The sequence below is a fragment of the Monodon monoceros genome, unplaced genomic scaffold (assembly GCF_005190385.1).
Source record: "Monodon monoceros isolate NGI ecotype Baffin Bay Population unplaced genomic scaffold, NGI_Narwhal_1 Super_Scaffold_9, whole genome shotgun sequence".
In the NCBI taxonomy this organism is placed as follows: domain Eukaryota; kingdom Metazoa; phylum Chordata; class Mammalia; order Artiodactyla; family Monodontidae; genus Monodon; species Monodon monoceros.
In genome coordinates, this window is record NW_021703786.1 from 28951270 (window position 1) to 28975301 (window position 24032).

General features: G+C 56.4%; 1 protein-coding gene across 2 annotated transcripts in view; it reads right to left on the reverse strand.

Moving 5' to 3' along the window:
• SEPTIN9 (septin 9) overlaps window positions 1-24032 on the reverse strand; it is a 166055-nt gene that overhangs the window by 136357 nt on the left and 5666 nt on the right. The window contains exon 2 of one of the 2 annotated variants that reach the window (XM_029212348.1): window positions 13744-13800. In XM_029212348.1, the coding sequence (XP_029068181.1) occupies window positions 13744-13800 (57 nt within the window). Of the gene's footprint in view, window positions 1-4594; window positions 5416-13743; window positions 13801-24032 lie in introns of those variants that run through there. The other variant, XM_029212350.1, reaches the window with a different exon arrangement.

Here is a 24032-nt window from a genome sequence, read left to right on the forward strand (position 1 = left end):
GGAGATTGGGATTGACATATACACGCTACTATACATAAAAGATAACTAATAAGGACCTACTGTAGAGCACAGGGGACTCTACTCGGTACCCTGTAATGGCCTATACGGGAAAAGAATCTAAAAAAGAGTGGATATGTGTATATATATATAACTGATTCACTTTGCTGTTCACCTGAAACTAATACAACCTTGTAAATCAACTATACTCCAATAAAAATTTTTTTTAAAAAGGTACATTTTATGTTGTGTACATTTTACCACGATTTTTAAAAAAAGAGTCCAGAGCCCCAGGCACCCCAGGTCCTTATAGTACAGAATGGCTGCAGTGACCACTCACACGTGGCTCGGGACAGTCCCAGTCTCACACTATGGTGTCACTGAAGGCGGTTCTTTAACGCATAACGATGTGATTGTCACGCCATTCCTCAGTAAGACTTTCCATAGAAATAAATCCTCTAATCAGGAAAAGTTTTGAACAGACCAATTTGGAGCTCAAAGAAAAAAAAAAATTACAAGGCACCAGGCGAAGGTGCCCTTATTGGGCAGGCTGACCCAGGTACCAAAGCCCTCCATCCTAGGTCCACTCTGTCCCCAGGGCCTGCCCCAGGCCTCACCCCCACCAGCAGGGAACACAAGGCAACTCCAGCAAGCAGGTGCCTGGAAGGGGGGTGGGCAGGCTTCTGCAGTTCTCATGGGGCTGAGCTTCCCACACCTCACCAGGGGTAGGGGACCCAATGGCCAGAGTGGGGGATGGCAAGTGACCTTGGGACATGGACCCATCCTGTGCATCCAGGACGCATGGGGACTGGAGTGGGTTGAATGGTGCCCCGCCCCCCAAATTCATGTTCACCTGGAATCTGTGCATGTGGACCTATTTGGAAAAAGGGTCTTGCAGATGTCATTAGGATAAGGTTCTAGAATTTTGGTCATCCTGGATTATCCGAGTGGGCCCTAAGTCCAGGAACAAGTGTCCTTATAAGAGAGAAGCAGAGGGAGATTTGAGACACAGAAGAAGGCTGTGTGACAACAGAGGCAGAGACTGGAGAGAGGCATCCACCAGCCAAGGATGCCAAGCAGCGCCGGCTGCCGCCAGAAGCCAGGAGAGAGGCCTGGAAAGGATGCTCCCTCAGGGCCTCCTGAAGGAACCAAGCCTCGGACACCTTGAATTTGGCCTTCTGGCCTCCAGAGCTGGGAGAGGATCAACTGCTGTCCTTGTAAGCTCCCCAAGCGGTGGCACTTGGTTACAGCAGCCCCAGGAAACCAAGGCCCTCGTCAGTCAGAGGTGGAAGAGGCAGAGGGCCAGGAGGGCCTCGGGCCAAGCTTCTCATCTTGGAGACGAGGAGAGTGAAGCCCTGGCAGAGAGGGTCCAGGAAGCTGATGACCGCAGCAGCTGTCCAGGCCAAGAGTATGAAATGTCCGGGACCCAGAGGCAAGAGGGTGCAGCAGAGTGAGGACCGAGGCACTCCTCCCACGGTGGGGGCTGTCCAGCTCCCTGCCCTCCCCATGACCGTGACACAGGACCCCCCGCCCCCGAGCAGATCAGAGTGCCAGCTCTCTCCTCCCGGGTGCAGTGCAGCCCGGCCCTTCCAGGCGCCCGCGCCAACCTTCCTGACCGAGCGGAGAAACGTCCACATTCTCTGCAGACAGCTCACCGCGTGGCCCTTCCCACCCTCCCCGAGGCCTAGCTGGGCTACGTCACAGCCCCTCGGTGGAAAGTTCCCTTCCTGGAGAGCCTCCCTGCTGAAACACAAGCACTTGGAACAAGATAAAACTGCTCGATTTGTAAAAGCCACAAAGCCAGTCCAGAACAAGGAAAAGAGGCCGACCCTTGGCTGGAAGAAGCGGCCTGTGTCTCAGTGGCCAGTCACTGCTCCGTGACTCATCCCCGCCCGGCTGACGAGCCCTCCGGCATCTTCCCAGGGCAAGGCCGCAGCCTCGAGAGGGCTGGAGGCTGCCTGACTGCAGAAGAGGACCCAGGGCCCACGTCCCAAACCAAGTGGGAGCTAGGTGCTCGCGAGAGACGGAGGAGGGAGATCTGAGGTCTCCTGAGGCCGCCCGCACCTGCCCCAAGCCCCCTCCTCACCAGCCCCTCCTGGACAGCTGCTGGGCAGCGGCCAAGAGTCAGCCAGACACGCCTTAAATGCCAGCCCAGTGGGCCATGAGCAGTGACAGCTACTTCTGGAAACTGGCGGGTGGGGCGTCTGGCCAGACAGGCCCCCGTCCACACACACGCTCGGCATCGTGGCCCCCAGCCCCACATCCGCCCGGTGCGGACTGAGGCAGCCACAACTGTCTTACGTTGTCACAGAGGCACAGTGCCCTTGAGAAGCAGGCCCGCAGCCGGCGGGGTCCCCAGAACAGGCTCGGAAGCCCGCTGGCTGTGGGGATGCGGCCTCAAGGCCGTGCTGATCCAACTCCCTCCCTTTACAGGTTGGGAAACTGAGCCCAGGGCTGCAGAGACTTGCCCAGGGACTGCTTAAGCTCTGAGTTACAAATAAAGACCAAGGTCAAGGTCTAACCGGGTTTGAGAAACATGGGGAGACAGCTTGGGGACCTCTCTCTTCTGGAACCAGTTTCTAACCGAGCTTTGAAAGAAGTGTTTTTTCATGAAAATGCATCCAAATGAGGATTTCATAGAAAGTACCAATTTCTCCTCAGGCACATCCTGGGAGAAGGGCCCTACTTCACCCGTCGTCGTGCTGTCCTTGGCCGAGGGCGTGGTGCTCAACACTTATAAAGGCACAGAGCGGACTGACTGTTCAGTTCATGAAAAGCTCCTCAAGTTCACTTAGCCCAGGAGGTTCCAAGACGTTGCCACTGCTTCTGATTCCCCCAAGGACCCCCTTCCAGCCTCCGTGCCCTGGCTCTCTGGTCTCCTGGTGGTCACCCAGCTGGGCCTTGGCTTGGTCATCTGTTAAATGAAGGCTGGGCCTGAGGCCCCTGGCAGCCAGGCCAATGGAGTAACCATCCTCCCTGGTCCCACAGCCTGCAGCCCTTGCCAGCCAGAGAGCAAGGCACCCTGGCTAGCGCCCCATCCACCCCAGCTGGTCCGCGTCACTGAGCTCAAACACACGTGACATGCGGTTCCACCAGCCGTGCCTTCCGCCAGTCTCCATGGCTGCCCCACCTCCTGTGGTCAGTCGCGGTGCCCATTTGTGTGCCCTGCAGCACAGGCGTGCGCGCGCACACACGCACCCCGCCGGCAGCTCCCCTGCCTGTGGCTGCCCCATCGGCCCTGACATCGCACTGGGATCTGATCAGCCCCTGGAGCAGCAGGCAAGGGGCTATCTTCAGAGGAGGCACTGACATGCGCCTTCCTTCCCTCTGGCCTCTTGGGGAGCCCCCCCTGCAACACATACAGTGGCAAACAACAGACCAAGCCAGTGGCACTTGGGGAGCGACATTCTTATCCTCACTTTGACCCAGGGGTCATCTTGGAGCACCTGAAGCCCAGAGGCTGATGCCCCAGGACGTCTCAGGCCTGCACAGTGTACCCCAGCACCTGGCTTGAGGGGTGTGCCGTAAGCAGCAGGCCCCATAATGAATGGGAATTATTCGCGATGATATCAGATGCTGACACAGGACACCGAGCCCGAGAAAGAGGGGCTTCTAACCGGGGTGACTTAGGAGGGGCGGCCTCTTTTCTCTCCACTGCTTGGTTCTTGCCCCGATGGGTCTGAGCCCGCTCCAAAGTGACCCACTTGGCCTCGGTCCCACACAGGGTGCGGGGGCAGATCCAGGGACCTGCAAGGTCCCTCCAGCCCGAGGACCAGCCATCTGCCCTCACTCCTTGCCCCAACGTGACATTCTGATGTTCTGATCAGTGATTCTGCCCCAGAATCTGAGCAGAGCCCACAGCTCCGATCTTTCCGTCCTAAATCAATCCCATCCAACCGCGTGCATGATCATTGCTACCCCCTCTCTGTCCACGGCGCCCAGGTGAGTACAGGACCCGAATGACACCAGCACCTCCAAGCGGGAGTCACCTTGGTCAACTCCCCCAAGCTTCCGGCAGAATACGATAAGCTCTCTGCGCTGTACGTGTGCATACGCGCACGCACGCGCGCGCACACACACGCATTTGCACATCTTGTTTGGGCACCGGGAGCTCCCGGCCCTGTAATCAACTCCCGGGAAGGCACCGAAATGCTATTTCAGGGAGGAGACCAAGGCGGCCTTGAAGACGGACTTTGGCTGGCAGCGAACAAACCAACCACACAGTGGACAAACCACAATCGGCATCCCGGTGCCGCCACCCCGGACCCCAGCGCCAGAAGCAGGTCCCCCCACCCTTTCCCAGACTTCGGCGCCCACAGTCTCAGCATTCACGGCCGTCTTAAGATGCAAAAGTGGCACATTGGGAAATGAAAGAGAAATAGTGAGGGGACGGAGAGCCGAGTTTAAATAAAAGCCCGACTTAGCGAAGCTTCACTTTTGGAACATTACGTCCCAGGACCTCAGAGCAGTCAAGAGGAAAAGGAATATGTCCACAAAAATGAGTCAAAGTGACCCTTGGGTGCTTATTTCCCGAAGCATAAAGAAAGTTGTGAGTTAAGGGGAAGGGGCAGCCGGGGGAGGAGGGCCACTTGCCTACCTGTGATCCGGTCTCTCTCCATCACTACGGATATATTTAGCAGCAGGCGGGAGTCCCGGCGTCCCCCTTTCCAGAGGCGTCCTCCCCTTTCTCACCCCGTCGCCCTCCCTCTTTCTGCCTCCTCTCCTCCTCCTCCAAAAACACTCTTTGTCTGGTCTAATTTCTTCAATCTGTTGCAATCACGAATGCATCCAAGTTACCACATTTCCATGTGCTGATCATATGTTTGTGCTCCAAACTGAAGTAGCATTGTCTCTTGGAATCGGGAGGGGAAAGGCAGCGAAGGAGAGAAATAAAAGAAGAGGCGGGAGCAAGGGCCGGACGTGGGCCTTGAAAGGCTCCTGCGGTCCCCAGGGTCCTCCGGGCCGAGGACCGGCCGGCGGGGCTTTGTGCGGTGGCTCCAGAGGTGCAGCGTGCGGCGGCTTCCGGTGCCTTCTCTCCACCCCCTCCAGCCCCTCCGCCCGGGCTCGTCTCGCTGCTCCTTTTTAATATCCACTTGGAGAAGCTTAACTTAGCCTCTTGGAAACCAGCTCACAGAATCAAATTCCTGGAGACTTCCAGAGTCTTTCATTTCCCCCGGCCCGCGATGCTGCGATTTCCTTTGGTTGGAGCGTTTGAAAATCCTGGCTCCTGCCTGCCCGCCTTCCCTTCCCTCCACCTCTGCCGGCCCTTCACTCCCACTCTGACCCGGCCGGAAGGAGGGGCAGTCGCGCCCCAGGCAGGGGCCCAGGGAAGGTTCAGGAACACCTGCCGGGGTTGAGCCCGGAGAAGTCACCCCTGCAGACGCCCGGGTGTCCCGTCCGTCTGCGGAGACAGAGGCAGCTGGCCGTCCCACCCCAGCCGAGAGGGGAGCGCGGGATGGAGACTTCCTGGAAGAGTCCTACCACTCACTCATGAGTCAGTGAGTCTCCAGCTGTCCCCTGGGAGGGAGCGCAGCTCCTCGCCACTGATTTCCCCAGACTCAGCGCCTCTCTGGGAGAGGACACGGGCGGGGCCTGGCCGGGCTGGGGGCTCAGCACTGCTCCCTGCTATTCATCTGGGGTCCCGGGACTGCTCAGCTGGCAACTCGGGGGTGGAGGGGGACAGCACGTGGTCAGAGCGAGGGCTGGGGGGCACCCCCTCTGCCCTTTAAGCTTCATTCACCGCAAGGGTTCAGACTGGCAGCCCTCTACCCAAGACACAGAAGCAGGTTTTGTATGCCTAACTGACCCTGTCTAAAGAAAATGTGTATTCGTGCCAATGTTGCAAACGGGCAGGTTCACCGAGAACTCCAGATTTTCCTCATCTCTCGGAAAAGGGAGGGCATATAGCCACACGGAATGAGCCTTCCTGCCTGGCCCAAGGGGCCGCCTTGAAGACTGCTGCTCTCTTTAGATGAAACCGCGTTTTCTGGATTGCTGTGGTCCCCAAGGCCCCGTCACTCATTTTCCTTATCTGCCAGCCCCTCCTCCAGGTGACCTCTGAGTTTACAATCCTGCCCTACAGGGCCACATGAGCCACATGTCAACACAAGGGGGCCATGCACGCTTCTCTGCTGGATGTCACAAAGTCCCCGTCCCCTCCTGCCCAGGGCAGGACCCCAAATGCAGTCTCCTAGGTAGCAAGGGCATCTTCTTGGGGGTTGGGGGGTGACACCTTCTGGGAGACACCAAATAGCAACACCCCACCCCCAGCAGACTCTGCAGGACAGCTCCAAAGGTGGCTGCCTGCACAGTGACGGAAGGTGGGCACTGTGGTAGGCTGAACAGTGGCCCCAAAGATCTCACACCCTAATCCCTGGATCCTGTAAACGGGGCCTTATTTGGAGAAAAAGTCATTGCAGGTGGGATTAAGTGAAGGATCTTGAGATGGGAGATTATCCTGAATCAGGGGGGTGGGAGGGTCCTAAATGCCGTCACGTGTACTCACATAGAGGGGGGCAGAGGGAGATCTGACACAGAGAGAGAGAAGGGGATGTACAGACGGATCAGAGAGAGATGTGAAGAGGCTGGCCTTGAAGAGTGGAGTGATGCGGCCACAAGCCCAGGAAGCCTGGCAGCCCGCAGAAGCTGGAGCAGGCAGGGAACAGCTTCTCCCCTAGAGCTCCCCAGGAGCCCGGCCCTGCCGAGACTTGGATTTCAGACTTCCGGCCCCCAGAACTGTGAGAGAATAAATTTCTGTTGACTTAAGCCCCCAAGTTTGTGGTAATTTGTTACATCAGCCACAGGACACTCAAACAGACACCACAGACAGACTTAAGAGCCAGGGCTCCCTGAACGATGTTTTCGGGTGATTATATTTCATTCTAACACGTTACATTAAGCCAACCACCAACAGTTAAGTTAGAACAATGGGAAACAATGGGAATCTTGGGGGTTTTTTGATTTGTTTGTTTAATCTCCTTTCTGATTTTGAAAAACATATTCCTTATTGTTTTTCTCTGATTATAAACGTACTATACGTTCATTGTATTAGATTTAGCAACTACAGAAAACGTATGAAAAAAGAAACCCCTTTAATGCCACAGGGCACTCTTCGACACCAATTCCCGCTGCGGTGAGCAGGCCCAGGAAGGCCCCGCGGAGCGGCAGACCGGGCCAGCTGGGGGGCGGCTGGACCAGGACGAGGAGCCCAGCCGTGGCCTCAGCCAGCCTGACCGCCTGCTTCAGGTGCCGGCTGCACACGCTGTGCGTTTTGTTGCTGCGGCTGGCACAGCTTGACCCTCGGTTTTTCTCCGGCATAGTCTGGCTCAGCGTCCTTCCCCCAACCATGCCTAAAACTCCAAACATTCTGGCCCAAGCGGGGGATAATTTGAAACCGAAAACCTGGCAGCACCGATTGGCTCCGATGGGGCCGTGTTAGTCATGAGCCGCGAAGAGGCCAGGCCCAGAGGTGGGGTGAGGCCAGGCAGTGGGAGAAGGGGGCGGCCGACCCCCACTGCTCACTGAGTCCTGGCCTCAGCACCGGCCACTCAGGGGGCAACTGGTCAGAAGGTCAGGGCTCCCCACGTGGCTTCTCCTTCTAGCAGAACAAGACAGGGCTCTGTGGTTATGAAAGACTTTGTCCTGGTCTTTGATTTCAACAAGCATATTAGCATAGTAAACCCGTGAGCAGCCCCAGTGAGGGCGCTGGCTTTTGAACTCAGCACATCCCCACATTGACCAACGCCTTATGCCCTGGGGAGGCAGGACCCGCTCCCCGGGCCACAGTTCTGGGAACTCTGCTCGTGCCAGCCAGCAAGCCGCAGCTCCCAGCCACCGGAACCTGCCCACGTCCTGGGATGGGTACTGTTGCCCAGCAGCCCCTTCCAGACAGTTCTAAAGGCAGTATCTCTACCCTTGACCCCCACAGACCTGTACCTGTGATCTGCATACTCCCAGCCACCTTCTTTTTGATGTCACCATCACCAGCGAGGAGCCCAGTGCAGGGTAAGGAGGAAGAGTGAGGCCTGTTCTATCTTTAAAGACACTGCTATGCCCCTTTCCACGAAGTTCGTGTGCGCGTCCCAGCGCCTGGCTGGGACGGGACCCAGAAGAGGCAATCCCAGTGACCCCTGAACTCCCATCACAAGCCAGGAGGCCTGAGCCGGCCCAGCCATGCGGAAAGGGGGCAAGCGCTCCAGGTGAATCTGACACAGGCAGCAGGGGCCTCAGGAAGGGGTTGACAAGAGGGGCACAGCCTTGTTCCTGGGGTACATTCTGGGGAGGGGCCTGTGAGGAGGCGGGGGGAAGAGGCATTCGGCTGAAAGGACACTTTCTGAGGCTCTGAGCTCAGAATCTCTGCCACCTCTCCCCTCCCCCTCCCCTCATTCAGATACTTGCGAATCCTCCATAATTAGCTCCAAGCTATAGGGGATGCCCACCTCTCACTTAAAAAAAAAGACTTTTCCGTTCATTTCCTTCTCATCCCCAGACTCAACCACACAGTTTGCTTCCCTGAGTTAAAAATAAAGAAGCTCCATCCCCCAGACCCCCTCCCACTGACCCTCCTGCAGTCACTGCTACTGTACCTGCCAGCAAGGCGGGCAGCCGGCCGAGACCCTCCAGGGCCGGCCCCAGTCTGGCCGCCAGCAGCCTTCCAGAGCAAGACGAATTCCGGGCCCGGGGCCTGCTGCATTCCTCTCCGGAATCTTCTCTCCACTTTTTATTGCGCCTCAAGTTTCGGCTGTTCCTAAATAAATACGATCCAGCTACTCTGTACCCTGGGGACTGCTGCAGGGTTTACTGGTGCAAACAGCCTGGGCCGGCCTGTTGCTCTGGGAGTTCTTCCAGGTCAGTGTGGAAGGAAATCTAGACAATGGAGAGAGGCGGCCCAGACAGGGCCAAATTCCACCACTAACGGCCCTCATGCTCAGCCATCAATCCTTGGCTGCAGCCCTGCCGGAGCTGGGGGCTGCCGCTTTATTCCTAAAGGCCCCCAGCTGCCCGTACAGAGCAAGGAGGGTCCAGGGCCGTGGAGACCAGGGTCCTTGACAGAGTCTGCCCCAAGGCCCCTGTGTTTAAACTCTCCAGAATACACGAAAACTCCCCGGAGAGCTGGTGTCTTTCACTTCCTACTGGGATCCCAACACTCTGTCTGCTCAGCGGCACCCAGTAAAGGCTCTCTGGATGAACAATGAATCTGAAGATCCAGTGTGTAGGCTAATCCAGACCAGTCCTGCCCAGCAGAACTTTCTGCGTTGATGTAAATGCCGTGGACCTGCCGCGTTCAATATGGCAGCCATGTGTGGCTGCTGAGAGCCTACCGTGGGGCCACTGCTATGGAGGAACTGCGTTTTTAATTTGTATTAAATAAATAATTTAAATGTAAATAGCCACTGTGCCTACTGGCTGCCTCTTCTCCTCGTCCTCCCCGGAGACATGGAATTCTCCATAAATTTCTTCCCCAGAAGGCAAAGAGAAAGTCTCCTTGTCAACCAAGGCAAAAGAAGGCTGGTATTTTTATTTTAAACTTGTTTTTTTGGCCAATCCCCCCCAGCTTCTCCTATCAAGTTCAATTCAACAATGTTTACTGGCTGCCTGCCGTGTGCCATAAGAGCACGGGGTGGGGAGGATAGAGGAATCCCCGCCACCCACCTGCTAACGGGATTGACAGGCTGGGTCAAATCACCCTGGAAAGAGAATGGCTTCCAGAGCTGTGACCCCTCCGAGCAGGGAGGGGAGAGCAGGGGCGAGAGGCTAGACAGGGGAGGGAAGCCTCACGCTGGGTTTACCGTTTATCCCATGAGGAGAAGGGAAGCAAGGGTTCTTTTGGTCAGAGGACAACCAGGTCTGTTTTAAAGAATCCCGTGGGTGGAGGCTATCACCCAGGCCCAGGCGCACAGGCGGGACTGAGTAAAGCCCCCCAAACACCAACTGGACAGGGAGGAGGAGCCTCTGTTGGGGAGAAAGGGGGTGGGGGGTGAGGGGAGACACAGAGGCCTGACTGAGACACGGCCAAGATCACGGGTGGCCCGTCCAAGGGCCACCTAGGGGGATGGTGAGTCGACAAGACCTTGGCCACCTATTGACCTGGGGGGGCTGGGGTGGGGCAGAGGTCAAGGACGACACTGAGACTTGTCACTTGAGTGCCTGGGTGGATGGCGAGGCTGAAACGTGAGAGAAGTGGAGGAGGCGGGGGTGCCAGTGGGAGGGGGGAGTAACAGCTGGGGATGCCTGCGGGGGCCCGGGTGTCAGGTGCACAGCGGCCAAAACTCTGGCGGCCTCTTCCTGGACCAGCTCCTCCACAAAGGACACTCCCTTCCCTCCCTCAGTGACAGAGCGAGCGGCTCTTCTGTGCTGCCCTGGAGAAAGGGTGGGCAACGAGCTGGAGGGGCCCTACCCCTCCTCCGGCGCCTACTGTCCCCGGGGGACGGCAATGAATACAGCTGAGTGACAGCACACTGGGGTGGGGCCTAGCCGGGCCTGAAGCAGGGCCCCTCCCTAAGGAAGGGGTGTGTGAGCCGGGACCCGAGGCGGGGGTGGGGAAGGGGGACACGGGGACACCCGCCAGGGCCTCACGTTGGGCACCCCCCGTAAGGGCAGGGACACAGCCCAGACACCGTACTAGGGAGCTCCTTGTGTGGGTGGGGTGTCGATCACAGAGGGAAGGGGCCCTAGCTTCCTGCGGCTACTGTAACAAATCACCACAAACAGGGGGGCTTAAAATAACAAGAAATCGATTTTCTCACAGTTCTAGAGGCAGAAGTCCAAAATCAAGGTGTCAGCAGGACCGTGGTCCCTCCAGAGGCTCTGGGGAAAACCCCTCCTTGCCTCTCTGGCTTCTGGCGGCCCCAGGCAGCCCGTGGCATGTGGCTGCAAAACTCCCATCTCTGCCTCTGCCCTCACGTGGCCTCCTCTGTGTCTCTCTTCTTATAAGGACCCCAGCCACCGAATTTAGGGCCACCCTAACCCAGTATGACCTCATCTCCAGGCCTTCAACTAACCTGTAAAAGCCCTATGCCCAGCTAAGGTCACTTTCTGAGGTTCTGAGCAAATATGAATTGGTGGCAGGGGTGCGGTTCGGCACTGTTGAACCCACCACTCAAGGGATGAGGGTGGGGCTGGGGCCCTGGCCACCACCCCCCAGAGGTACTTGAAGGATGTAAAGCAGGACCCGGCCACACACCAGATGTCCGGGCAGAAGGAGAAGGCCCCAGGGATCCCAGCCAGGGGACAGACGGGCTGGGCTGGGCAGGGCAGCAAGGAGGTGAGGAAGCAGATGCAGGGAAAATGCCATGGGTGCCGTGGGAACCAGGGAAAAGGTCGGCCAGCAGCGCCCGGGGTGGCTGCTCATAGCACGGAAAGGGGGTGAGGGTGGGTGAGCAAAGAGGAAGGCCACTTGGGAGGGCCCGGGGCAAGCGTCCCAGAGCCCAGGCAGTCTGCCCAGGGGAACACACACAGGCCCCGGACCCATGACAGTGGGTCCAGCAGTGTCTGTAAGAGAGGAAAGCTTCCATGGGCCTCCAGCAACAGGCCGAGGGGGCGAAAACTCTGCCCCCCTGCACAGAGGAATCCCCGCCTGCCCAAGGTCAGAGCAAATGAACTAAGATACACGGAGCTGCGTGGATACATCTCAGTCGTCCCGTCTCGTGAAAAAGCAAAGGGCAGCAGCTGACTCCCCTCGGACACATGATGCGATGCTGCTGGGGTCAGGAGCAGACGGCGTGTCGTCTGCAGACACACAGCACGCGGTACAGACACACCCAGCAGCGAGCAGTTCTAAATTCAGACGGCTGCTCACCTCGGCCGGAACAGGGTCACCCAGGCTCTTGGGCTGCACCTGTAACACCTTATTTCTTAAGCGGGATGGTGGGTGTACAGGTATCTTACTATATTCTTCACCTATTTTTATATGTCTAACAATTCTATTTCTGGGGGGAAAAAAAAAAAAGGCCAGAGTGAGCTGGTCAAAGGGTGACCGTGGGTGTAGTCTGAGCTGACGGACTGTGGCTTACGGCGGAAACGGCCATCTCTGGCCCAGTCCCAAACCCAGCCTCGTGAAAATCTGAAATAACGGAGGAAACACCACGACGAGGGCCCTTGGCCTTCTGGGGAGGAGACGGGGTGCAGGGTCCAGACAAGGGACAGAGGTGTCGCTGGGAGGAGGGGAGGGGACGACAGCTCCGAATGGGGGCATTCTGTGAGGTCAGAGGGACTGGGGGTCCAGGAAAGAAGCCTGCCTGGACCAAGGTCTTGGCCGCAGGGAGGCAGGGGTTGGAAAAGGGAGGCAGGAAGAGGAGGAGGGGTGTCTGGGCCGGAGCCCGCAGAGGCCCCCAGAGAGTGAGTTTCGTGTGTCAGCAGGCGGTCCCATGCGAAACCCAGATCACAGCTTTGAGCTTGGGCAAATTATGCCTTAGGCTTCCAAGCAGAGCCATGATCATGGCTGCCAAGTGCTGATGGCACAGAACTGGCCTCTCTGAGCACAGGGAAGTAATGCCCAGAGGGAGGCTGTGTTCTTGCAGCCCCGGGCGCCGGCCTCCTGAGACCTCATTCCTGGAGCGCAGGCATCTCCCCCAGCCCATCAAGCCGAGGGGCCTGGAGACGCAGCCCATCGGCTGAAAGGGAGGGACATGGAGAGGCAAACAGCGGCAGAGGCTAGGGGCTCCGAGAAAGGCTTCCAGGAACAGAGCAGCAGCCGGGCAGCCCAGTGGTTAGCCGCCCAACGTGTCTGCAGGGGGCGGAGCTCCCGCTTAACCATGGACGTGAATCACTCACCACCCCAAGGCCTCCAGCCGGCGTCACCCTTCCCTTCCCACACCCGGCCCGTCCTGTACCGCAAGGGCCTCCTACACACTCATGTGGACGTCCAGCCTGCACATCACGTGCCCCCCACCCCACCACTCCCAGCAAAGAGCCGCCATCAGCCACCACACGGGCCTGAGGGTGCCCAGCCCACTGGCGGAGGTTGCCTCTGGAGGACACACTTGGAGAGAGGTTGGGCTGCCCCAGGGGCATTCGGGTTCAGAACTCTGGGGTCCCAGAGAGCCAGCATGGGCTCGGATTGTCTAATTTCATAACCACTAGCCACAAGTAGATATTAAGTGGGAATCATAAGTTAGTTAATTCTATGCAAATGAATGAAGAAATAACATAGACAATGTATACTTCAGGTGCTCAATGGTCACGTGTGGACAGTGGCTAACGTACTGGACGATGCAGACAGGGAACACTTCACTGACACAGAAAGTTCTACTGGACAGGGTTGGTCTAGAAGGTGGGGCGTGGGCTCCGGGTGGGCACATCCCCTCCTGTAGAACAGCTGCTACATCGCCATTATGCCCCTCTGCCCGTCCAGCCTGGGGTCTGACACCCAGCAGGTCCTCAACACACTTCTCCCACCTCCTAGGGGAGGCGAGTCCCTTCACCTCTGGGCCCCAATGTCCTCTGACACGAGACCACGGATCAGGCACAACCCCTGGGCCTGGCCGCTGGACGTGACAACAAAGACACAAAGCAGGCTCTCATGCTGGCCATGCCGGGATCTGGGAGGCCGGAGCCGCCCGCCCGGTGGGGAAAAGCTGCACGGACCCCGCCCCCGAAGCACCAAGGTTGACAGGCGGAGCTCCACAGCCCCTCCCCACTCTGCCCACCCAGGCCAGGCCATGGTTGGGAGAGTCTCTTCGGAGCATGGGAGCAGTTAACTCCTGCCCCAGACAAACCAAGGGGGCCAAGGCTGACCTAGCCACTTACCCGGGCCAGTCGGGTCGCCAAGCTTCCGGAGACGGCCGCCGGAGGTCCGCGTGACTCCTAAAGACAGGGCAGAGGGCAAAGGTCACCTGAGGCCACTGGGCGTATTCTCACCTCTGCTCCTGCCAGGGGCTCCAGAACCAGAAACCCATCCCCTGTGGGGCCAGAGGCCCCAGTCCTCCCAGGTAACACCTGGCCCCGGCAGCCACCGCCGTCCGGATGCGTGCCAGGTACTGGGTCAAAGCCTTTACACACATTCCCCCACCTAACATAACCCTCAGTACTCCATTTTGCAGATAAGACAGCCAAGTCTCAGTGGGGTTGAGTCACTTGTCTGAAGCCACACAGCTATGAGGAGCTGAGCCCAGGATAAAGACAAGTCCCTCAAACTCCAAAACCTGGGCTCGGCTGATGCGTGCTGGGCTGCCGGGACTGTCTGCGGGATGGAGAGGTGCTGGCACAGGTCAGGCACGGGCCAGCCCCCGTATAACCTGCATCCACCTTGTTGGGAATTGGGGTTTCCCTGTCCCGGGGTCTGTAACATGGAGGAAGCCGGGCTGGACTGGGGAACATGGAGGACAAGCCGTTCTCTCCCCCGCCCACCAGGAGGGAGCCCCAGATTAACGCGGCCTCGTGCCTCTCCACACACACCCCTCGGCCCAGCATTCAATGCTTGGGGAGGCTCAGGGCAGGCAAGTCCCAACTCGAGCAGATTTGCTGAGGTGCTAAGCCGGCCAGACTCAAAAGGTTTCTAAGAGGGAGTGGCAGGCGGCCGTCCTATCACTGCCAGGTCACGGTGCTCTAGGGTCTGCTGCCTGGATGACCAGGCCGTCCTACAGAGGACGGCAGGGACACCCACATTGGCCCAGCGGAGGCCTTCCCCATGGACAGCAAGACACAGTGGAGAAGAGCCTGCAGAGCCAGAGGGGCCCAGGTTGGACCCGCCTGCAGCCTCCGTCATCCAACATGCACCCAGAACGCTGGGGTCAGTTGTGCTAGCTCCTCCCCTGCAGTCCTCCAGACAGATTATTCATTCATTCATTCATTCCACAAACCCACTCTTAAACTATGACCAACCAGGAGTGAATGCAGTCAGCTATGTTTCAAAAGGTTCCAGAGCCCTGAGCAGGGCAGCCTGCAGACCTGGTCTTCCTGTCCAGCTCCCCCGGGACACACGCACTGTCCACGTCTGCATCAACAGCTGACAAGACGGGAGAGGTCTATCCTTCAGGGCCCGGTACTGACAGATACCTGCCACTAGGCCCTGGCCTCTTTCCGGGCTGGGGAGGACGCCAAGACAGCCCCAGTTTTAGCTGAACTCACCCACCATGTAAACAACACTGCAAGAGATGCATGTGACATGCGGTTCTGATGGGGGGGTGAACACCGGGTCCCAGGGTGACTGGCGAGGCTTCGAGGAAACGGGGGGCCAGGAAGGGGGGTAGCAAGCTGACCCTTGAAGGAGGGCCAGGTGGACACGGGGCTCTCACAGCCACTTCCAATGCCAAGGCTCCACGACAACCACGGGCTTTACATCCGTTCTCCCACTCACTCAACATGACCATCCCATGAGGCAGGTGCCACCACCCCCATTTCACAGATGAGGGAAGCCCTGAAGCCGTCGAGTTCAGAAGCCCTGAAGCCATCGAGTCTCCTACAAAGCCCCCAGCCCCACCCCAGCCACGACGGGGATCGTGATGGTGGACTGCACGTATCAATTTAACTGGATCATGGGGTGCCCAGATATTTGGCTAAACACTACATCTGGCCCTGTCTGTGAGGGTGTTTCTGGATCAGATGAACGTTTGATTGGGGGGCTGGGTAAAGCAGGTCACCTCCCCAATGTGGATGGGCATCTTCTAGTCCCTGGAGGGCCTGAACAGTACAAAAGGCAGAGGAAGGGAGAATTCTCCGCCTGACCACGTGAGCTGGGGCACCCATCTTCTGCCCCAGGACTGAGCACCAACTCCCCTGGCTCTCAGTCCTCATACTTGGACTGAATCCACCAACGGCTTCCCTGGGTGTTCAGCTTGCAGACAGTAGATGGCGGATTCCTCAGCCTCCATAATTTCATGAGCCAATTCCTCATGATAACTCTCTCCCTCTCTCTCCCCTGCTGAATCTGTTGCTCTGACGAACCCTGACCATCAGTGGCCTCACACGGCAGAGATGGGAGCATCCTTCCCCAGCGCCCACTTGACACTGATGAGAAGTCTGCCCCCTGCTGAGTGATGAAAGCCCCATCCTTCCTCAAAAGTCCAACCAGAATGGTGATTCCAGGCTGGTCCTGCCAGAGAGACAGGCTGGATGGACCACAGCCTCAGATCTGCGGGGGGCAGGAGGGCCCAGCGTCCAGCTCCCAGAACTGACCGCCCCTTAAGACCAGGAGAGGGCAGGTCCAGAGTGGCTCTGGTGGGGCTGCCCAGGGCTGGGGAGGAGAGGGAGGTGGGGACAGGCACAGGTCCCAGGGCTGTTGAGAGGGTAGAGGAGTGAGTGTGGGTGTCCCCGGCCCCAGCTCCAGCCTCACTTCCACCATGGCTGTGACCTCCCTGCACACGCCTAACGGGGATCTGCACTGCATACAGCGATACACGAGAACCCTTAACATCTGTCCCCCGACGCCACACGTGCGCACCACGAGCTACTTAGGGGTCGGCTGTCTGGGCTGAAAGTGGCACTAGCGAGCGACAGCTGAGCCCATAAATCCAGTGAGTCCCCAGTATGGAAACAGCGTGGCAAGGAATGGAGAAGGATCGGCCACACATTCCTGGGGATCCAGTCACTTCCGGCCGCGCATCCCCCCAAGGCCAGCTGGGTGCCCACCCTCGCCCCCGCCTCTGGCTTCTGGACAAAGATAAAAATGAAGAGGGTCTGTTGCGGTTAAACCCCAACCCCAGGCATCTGATCCCTAAGAACCAAAGCCACGGTCGGGGTGGAGACACGGTGATGAGGAAAACAGCATGTGTCTCAGATTTCTCCGGTCGAGTTATGTTTTATTTACACTGTTTATTTTTCAGATTTCCCAAAACGTGCAGCTCGTGCCAGGCAGCCCCTGGCACAGAGAAGACGCCAAGTCTGCTCCCTTAATAAAGAACGGGAAGCAGCCGCCCGGGCTTCCCGCACTCCAACCAGCGTCCCGCCCAGGGCCGCCTCCACCGCAGCCCTGGGAGAAACCCCAGAACGAGAGCAGCTGCAATTCAGTTCCTTGGACCTAACTACTGAGGCCTGTGTCGGAGACCAGCGAAGAGGTAGCCAGAAAAGCCTCCAAGACATCTAAAGGCTCGGTCCTTCCAGTGGAGAACTGAGTTACTTTTATGTGATTTTTAAATAAAACATACTCGGAAAGAGAGGAGATGATTTGAAGTTCAGCTCTCTGGCGACATCCCAGACCAAATTATTTGACTTCTCAGAGGCCAAGGAGGCAGGAAAGCCTGCAGTCAGATGAACAGGGTTCGAATCCAGACCTTGCCAGGCGCTCCCTGCAGGCCCCAGGAAACAACCTCCCCTTTCCAAGCCTCAGCTTCCCCATCTGCAGAATGGGGACAGAGATGGGGATTACTCACAGGTGACTAAGACTAAACGAGGTCACACATGGTAGGCACGTAGCACAGTGCCTGGCACAGAATGAACACTCAGTAGATATTATCACTATTAGCATATTATATATTACATACTAATATAAATTATTATTATACGCCAGCCACATACACCAGCCTGGACCCAGGGATCTACAATCGGAAATTAACAAAGCTTGGCTGCCCTGTGCTAATACATTAGACAAAATGTAAGTTATAACCAAGGCACCTTGCATGTTATAGCCAGGATACTGCTACCCCAAGAAAGGCTACCAGGAGCCCTATTTGACTCCCTCCCAACTACGGGAAGCTGAAAACCCTCCCAGCCTCCAGGATGGACTGCACATTAGAGGAAGATGGGGGGTGGGGGGGGCAGTTTCTGCGATCCAGAGAAAACAGTCAGGATTTGGGGGGACTCAGAATCCCGGTGCCCTCCCACACCTGGCCACACCAGAAACTCCCCAACTGGTGTCTGGGCTCACTTAGGCCAGGGCAAAGGCCATTTCACAAATATTCATGACCTACAGGCCAGTGACAAACACCAGTCAGGTTTCCCACGTGGAGGCCACGAGATTAAAACACACTTCAGATGAGATGAAGCAAAAAAGACAGGAGAAGGGAGTGGGGAGTCACTGCTGGCTGGTGTCCCACTGAGAATGAAAAGGCAGCATTTCAAATAGGAAAGAAGATGGCCAGACAAAGAGATGGGGCTCCTTGGTCCTGGAGAGAAAGGGGATGATGCTGGGCAGGGGGCGGAGACCTAGGACGCCCTGGGGAGCATTTCCTGGTAGAACCAGCATTCGGGGTGGGGAGCCACCACTGCAGCCTGACGGCAGGGCCCACCTCCAGGTAAACAGCCCCATGTCCTCCCTGCCCCTTCACCACAGATGGGCCCCACCAGACACAGGAGCCTGGCAGACCTGGGCTGGCCCCGCGTCTAGGAGCCTGGATGCCCAGCTCATGGGTGTCCCCCTGTGCATATAATTTGGGGAGCCTGGATAAGAGAGAGAAGGACACAGTTACTGAGAAGACCTTTTGTTTCTTCCTTTATGATAGATCCTGGTATTGTAAAATACAAGGTTAAACGGGCACTGAGAATCTAACTAGACTCTGGAGTTCGCGGATTATTATTATTACGTCAATGATGGGGAACCCACGCACCATCATCCTCTCCTACTGGGGTCGCAGTCACTGTCCCCACCCATAATCAGGGTGGCCGTCCCCAACCCTCCTGGGGTCTCACACAGCCCAGACATCTTAACCCAAGGACAGGGGCAGAACAGGAAGCAGGTGGTCTCCAGTGGAGGGTGACTCGGCCCCGTGCGCACACACGTGCACGCACGCGCACACACGCACACACACACACACACACACCCTTCTGCTCCTGTGCCAGCAATGAGTGGCGCTGGACAGCCCTTCCCAGCCAGAAAGTCACCATTTTCTCAAAAGGGAGCTTTGCAGGAAGGGGTGCTGTGCAAACTCGTGCACAAATACCCATTTTCAGTAATGACAGGAGCTTATCTACAGAAAGGAATCAATTCTCAATTTTTTCTTAAAAATCATGAGAGTCCCTCCAGAAAGGATAGGGTCACCAGGACCTCGGCCAGGAGCCTCCTGCCTCTCTGGCTGCCCCCAGGACCACAGTCTTCCCCTTTCTCCTGAGGCCAGCGGGGAGCCAGCACTGGTATCCCACTCTCAGGCCGGGGAAGTGCCAGCAGCTCCTGCATGTGGAGGGCTCTGCCCAGCAGGCAGCGGCATCACCAGACGGCCAAGTCCATCACATGACATCAATGCTGACCAAGGACCCACAGAGCCCTTCCCTTGAAGGTTCACCAGTTGGACGTCTGGACTCTGGGTCCCACTCCCATAAAAGACATTGCCATCTAAAGTACACAACACTCAGGTAAATCTGAATTTCAGATAAACAATGAATAATTTTAAGCATAAGTGTACCCCACATTCTTCACCCTTCCCAGGCTCTCTTTAGTGGCAGAAAAGCTGACCTCTGCAGGCTGAGGTCTCCAGGTCCCCAGGTCTGTAGCCTTTCGGCTGGATTCAACCTACAGGATGAGACTGGAAGGTGGGAGCCAGGGAGAACCAGGGTAGATCTCTCCCCCGCTTTCTGCCTTGGAAGGTTTCTCCAGCAGTAGTTTCTATCTATTCTGCAGCTGCAGCTCCCGCCAGGCAGGCCCACCTTTGTCCAGCCTCCCGTCAGGTGACCCTGGTCCCTGGATTCTGATAACACGCCTTCCTCTCTCTGATCCTCTGATCGCAGGTGGTGGGGTGCGGTAGTGGCTCCCCCAGGCTCATCTCTGGTTGTCCCCGGGAAGCTACGGAACCTCAAGCACCAGAGCCCTTGGCCCATGTGCATCCGTTTCAAGGCACTGAGAAGGGCCATAGCGTTTTTGTAAAACTGGCAAAACAGAAGATATTTTAACCCCCACCAGTTAAGATTGCTGTCTCTTTCCTCTCTGAGTCCTGGCCATCACCCTTTCTCCTGTGTAAGGTACCAGTGGAGGGATTGTTGGCATTTGGGGGCTCCTGCTAAGGAAAAGTTGAATTGGAAAGACATTTAGCTTGAATGTAGTTGGGTTTTATTTACATAGTTCACAGTTATTTCCATGCAGAGTTAAGTGACGGCTCGTCGCCCCAATGTGCAAGGCCAGGAGTACTCCTTCCATGTACTTTCCCAAATCTGTCTACAGTGCAGAATCTGAAGGGATAAGATACGAACGTGTCCTGCAGTACCTGGTGCCGGAAAAACGTGGGCAGTGGGGGACAGCAAGATTTGAAACGTATGGAGCCAGAAGCTAGTCTATGGGAAATGATTCCAATCACCAGATATAAAGTTGTAAGCAGAGAATTCAATTCTCTTCAATGTCGACTCAAAACAGAAAGTATCTCTGGTCAGAAAGAAATGCAATAATGCATCACGTACAGTTACAAATGGCTTGTCTATTTCTTTCTGGATGGGAATCACATAAAATGGAATCTACCAGAATTCTTGTGTTTGTAGGGTGAAAACCAGCAGCAGTACCACAAACCCTTGAGTTAAGCCACACGTTTTCATGCATCCCAACTACCAAAAATTAAATTCTGATTAACCAGGAAGATGAATTAACTTTCTATTCATTCAACAGAAAATGATATTAGTCATCATATAAAGAAGTGATCAAAGAGTATGCAGCCAAAAAAATGTAGGGAAAAAAAATTACTTTGGAGATAGAACAAGTAGTTGATTGATAAAAAAACATTGTTATTTTTCTGGATTTGGGGATGCTTATGAAATTTGCCCGCTGTTTAAAATTTATAATTTGCTGTTACTTCTTTTCTCACTCGTAACAAATAATCCCATTCGTACCTTCAAAGAGCTGTATAAACCCCACCCAACCCTGGCTGCCTCCTTATGCTTGATTTGGCTTTTCTATCATCTGTACATTTGAGTCCTTGTTCTAAATCCTGGAGTGGTTTCTGTTTCCTGGTTAGACCCCGGTTCACACGCCATGAACAGACTGCACAGGTGAGAAAGACGAGCAGACTGACAAAGTAAGGCCAATGGACCAAGGGGGAAATCGTGGATAAGGTGCAGGATGGTTAGCGATCAGAAACAGCTGACAACAGCAAAGGGAGCCGCAAGGGGACGCCCCAGAATACGGGAAAGGCTGCATCAGTCTTCAAGCCCTTCTGTTTAATGGGCACCAAGTCGCCAAAGAGGTACACGTGTTTCACTCAACCTGTCGACGGTCGTGAGATTATAATGCAAGGATATATTAATACATAGAGAGAGGTGCAATAAGGGACTGAGGGGCAGAGGCCCTGGGAAGGAAGAGGGGAGGTGAGAGAAACGAAATAGCGGCCTTGGAGGGTCGGCCCGACAGGCAGCACTGTTGACTGGCCTGGGGAGCCTGGAGATTCCAGAAGAAACCACTGCCCAGGTAACCCGGAAGCAGAACAAATGATCTCCAGGAGAGGTGGCTGGTCACCTGGGGGCAGGTGGCCCATCGCCAAGACTAGAACATTCAGGCTGGCCCAAGGAAGCAAAGAGACACCTCCTAGGGTACATGAGCATTCAGTAGGGGCCAAAGAAGAGAGGGAGAGAAGGAGAGGCAGGGCGGGGTGGGGGGAGCCCCTGGCATTACACACCAGTCAGAGAGAGAAATCACAGACCGTGGGCAATGGGCAGATCTTTTAAAGGACAAGTAAACCCTGGGACTTCTCAGTGGCTCTAAGCAGGCTGATAATCAGGGCAAATGGCGTTTTCTGTTCCTTAAACCTCTTAATAAAATGCTGTGTTAAGAACACTTACTTGGGGGGGCTTCCCTGGTGGCGCAGTGGTTGAGAATCTGCCTGCTAATGCAGGGGACACGGTTTCGAGCTCTGGTCTGGGAGGATCCCACGTGCTGCGGAGCAACTAGGCCCGTGAGCCACAACTACTGAGCCTGCGCGTCTGGAGCCTGTGCTCCGCAATAAGAGAGGCCGCGATAGTGAGAGGCCCGCGCACCGCGATGAAGAGTGGCCCCCGCTCGCCGCAACTAGAGAAAGCCCTCGCACAGAAACGAAGACGCAACACAGCAAAAATAAATTAATTAATAAACTCCTACCCCCAACATCTAAAAAAATAAATAAACAACATTGGTTGGAAAAAAAAAAGAACACGTATCCAGCCAGCTCATGTCTCACAGCTACAAGCACAGCCACTGCAACATCTGCGGCTCAGCGCAGCAGGCACCCTCCGTCAGGGCCACGGGTGCACACCACCAAGGAAGAGCGCCAACGTCAGCAGAACGTTTAAGAGCTCTGGCGAGAGGATGGCTAAGTGAATTCGGGAGCATCCTCTCTGAAGAGCCGTTCAAACTGTGCTCAGGGAATCCATGCGTGAGATCTGATTTCAAGTGAAAAGAGCAGAGTTAAAAACGATTTGTACAGGGCTTCCCCGGTGGCGCAGTGGTTGAGAGTCTGCCTGCCGATGCGGGGGACGCGGGTTCGTGCCCCGGTCCAGAGCCTGTGCTCCGCAACGGAAGAGGCCACAACAGTGAGAGGCCCGCGTACCGCAAAAAAAAAAAAAACAAAAAACGATTTGTACAGAGAATACGCAACTCTGTGAAAAAAAAACTTATACGCCTTTGATAGTTAAATCAAACGATGCGTCCTGTGCATGTGGAAACAAGTACTAAAGGGAACAGAAAAAGCAATGTTGTGACCGATGCGATTGGAGAATTTGTCCTTTTAATTTCCTGTTCACACTGGTAACGAGTAATGAACAAAGTGAACAACCAAATAAATAAAGGCAAAAGAGAAAGAAGAGATACACGGTGTATTTAAGAAAGCCTTCCTTTAAAAACTAAAGCACACGCTTGGCGGCTAGAGTGTCAATCCCCAGCTACCAGGAAGGCGCTGCCACCAGGACGACCCACTCCCCGTTGCTGAGGGTCTGTTGACCACACCTCAGGCGCCTAACATTGACGAGAGATCCACCACCTCCTCCCCTCCAGTCCCATGCCGCCGCCACTGCGTGTGCTCGGCTGTTATTCCACCACCTGGTGTCCCCACGGTGTCTATACCGGGTCGCCTCTGCACAAAAACCCACCACCTGTCCTTCAACACACACGTTGCACCCTGTAGCTAGAGTCAAAGTCACGTGCTCATTAGTGAGTTTTGCAAACCACCCTCCACAGCCCTCCAGGTGGATTAGCCTAGTCCTTAGGCTGGAAGATGGCAGGGGCTGGATTTAACCCACTTCCAAGTGGCATGGGTTACAGAAGCATTATTCTCCCGCTGGGTTCTGATCCTGGTGGAAACAGAAGGCACAGTCCAGGGGAGGGCTGTGAAAGCCCCAGGATGCAGATCAGATCAGATTGATCTGCAGGACAAGCCCAAGGCGGCCTGCCAGCTTGCCCCTTCCCAGGTCTTCCTGGTAACCACGCTCGCTGGGAGTGATCCCCAGCCCGGGCAGACAGTCTCCACTGCTGCCCCGACACGCCTGGCCCGGCTGGGACAAGGGGCCCAGGCACGGCTCTCAGGAAGATCTAGGGTGGATGTGGCCAGCCCCCAGTTCCCAGGTACAGCCTTGGGGCGCCCAGGGGGGCCCAGCCACAGCCAAGTCTTCACTGCATGCCCTTTAAGAGTCCGGGGAGAAGCAAGCCCTCCCCAGGAGCCAGAAAGAGGGTAAGGACCCCCCATCCCTCACGGGGAAAGGAAGACTCCTCCCTCAGCCTTGCCTCTGAAACCCTGGGCCAGGGAGGGCGCTACTCCCCAGGGAGAGTGATCTGGCCCTTCTTGCCCCACCCAGCACTTCGAGGGGCCCCTGGGAAGCTGGGGTCCACACATGCAGGCCGGAGCGGCCATGCAGGGTTCCTCTTCCCATCACAAAGCCAGCATCGCTCAGAGGATGACCGTGACTCTCATTCCTGCCAGAGGCAGCCTGGGCCAAGGGCCGCCCTGCGACCCGGGATCATCTTACTCTCCCCGCCGATGTCCCTTTTCCCGTCCCAGAGGCCTGCAGGCTGCCAGCAGTCACGCTTCGCAGAACCAGGTCAGATTAGGCCTGGAACAAAGCTCAGTTGTTGCAAGGCTTCCAAGAGGCCGCTGACAGCAGGACGCCTGGAGCCGCTTCGCCCGCTGTGGGCAGCGGCTCAATGCCCCCCTTCACGTGGGCTGCAAAGGGACCCAGGCCCAGGGCGGGCACAGGGAGATAAGACAGAGAGAAACTGGGCTGGG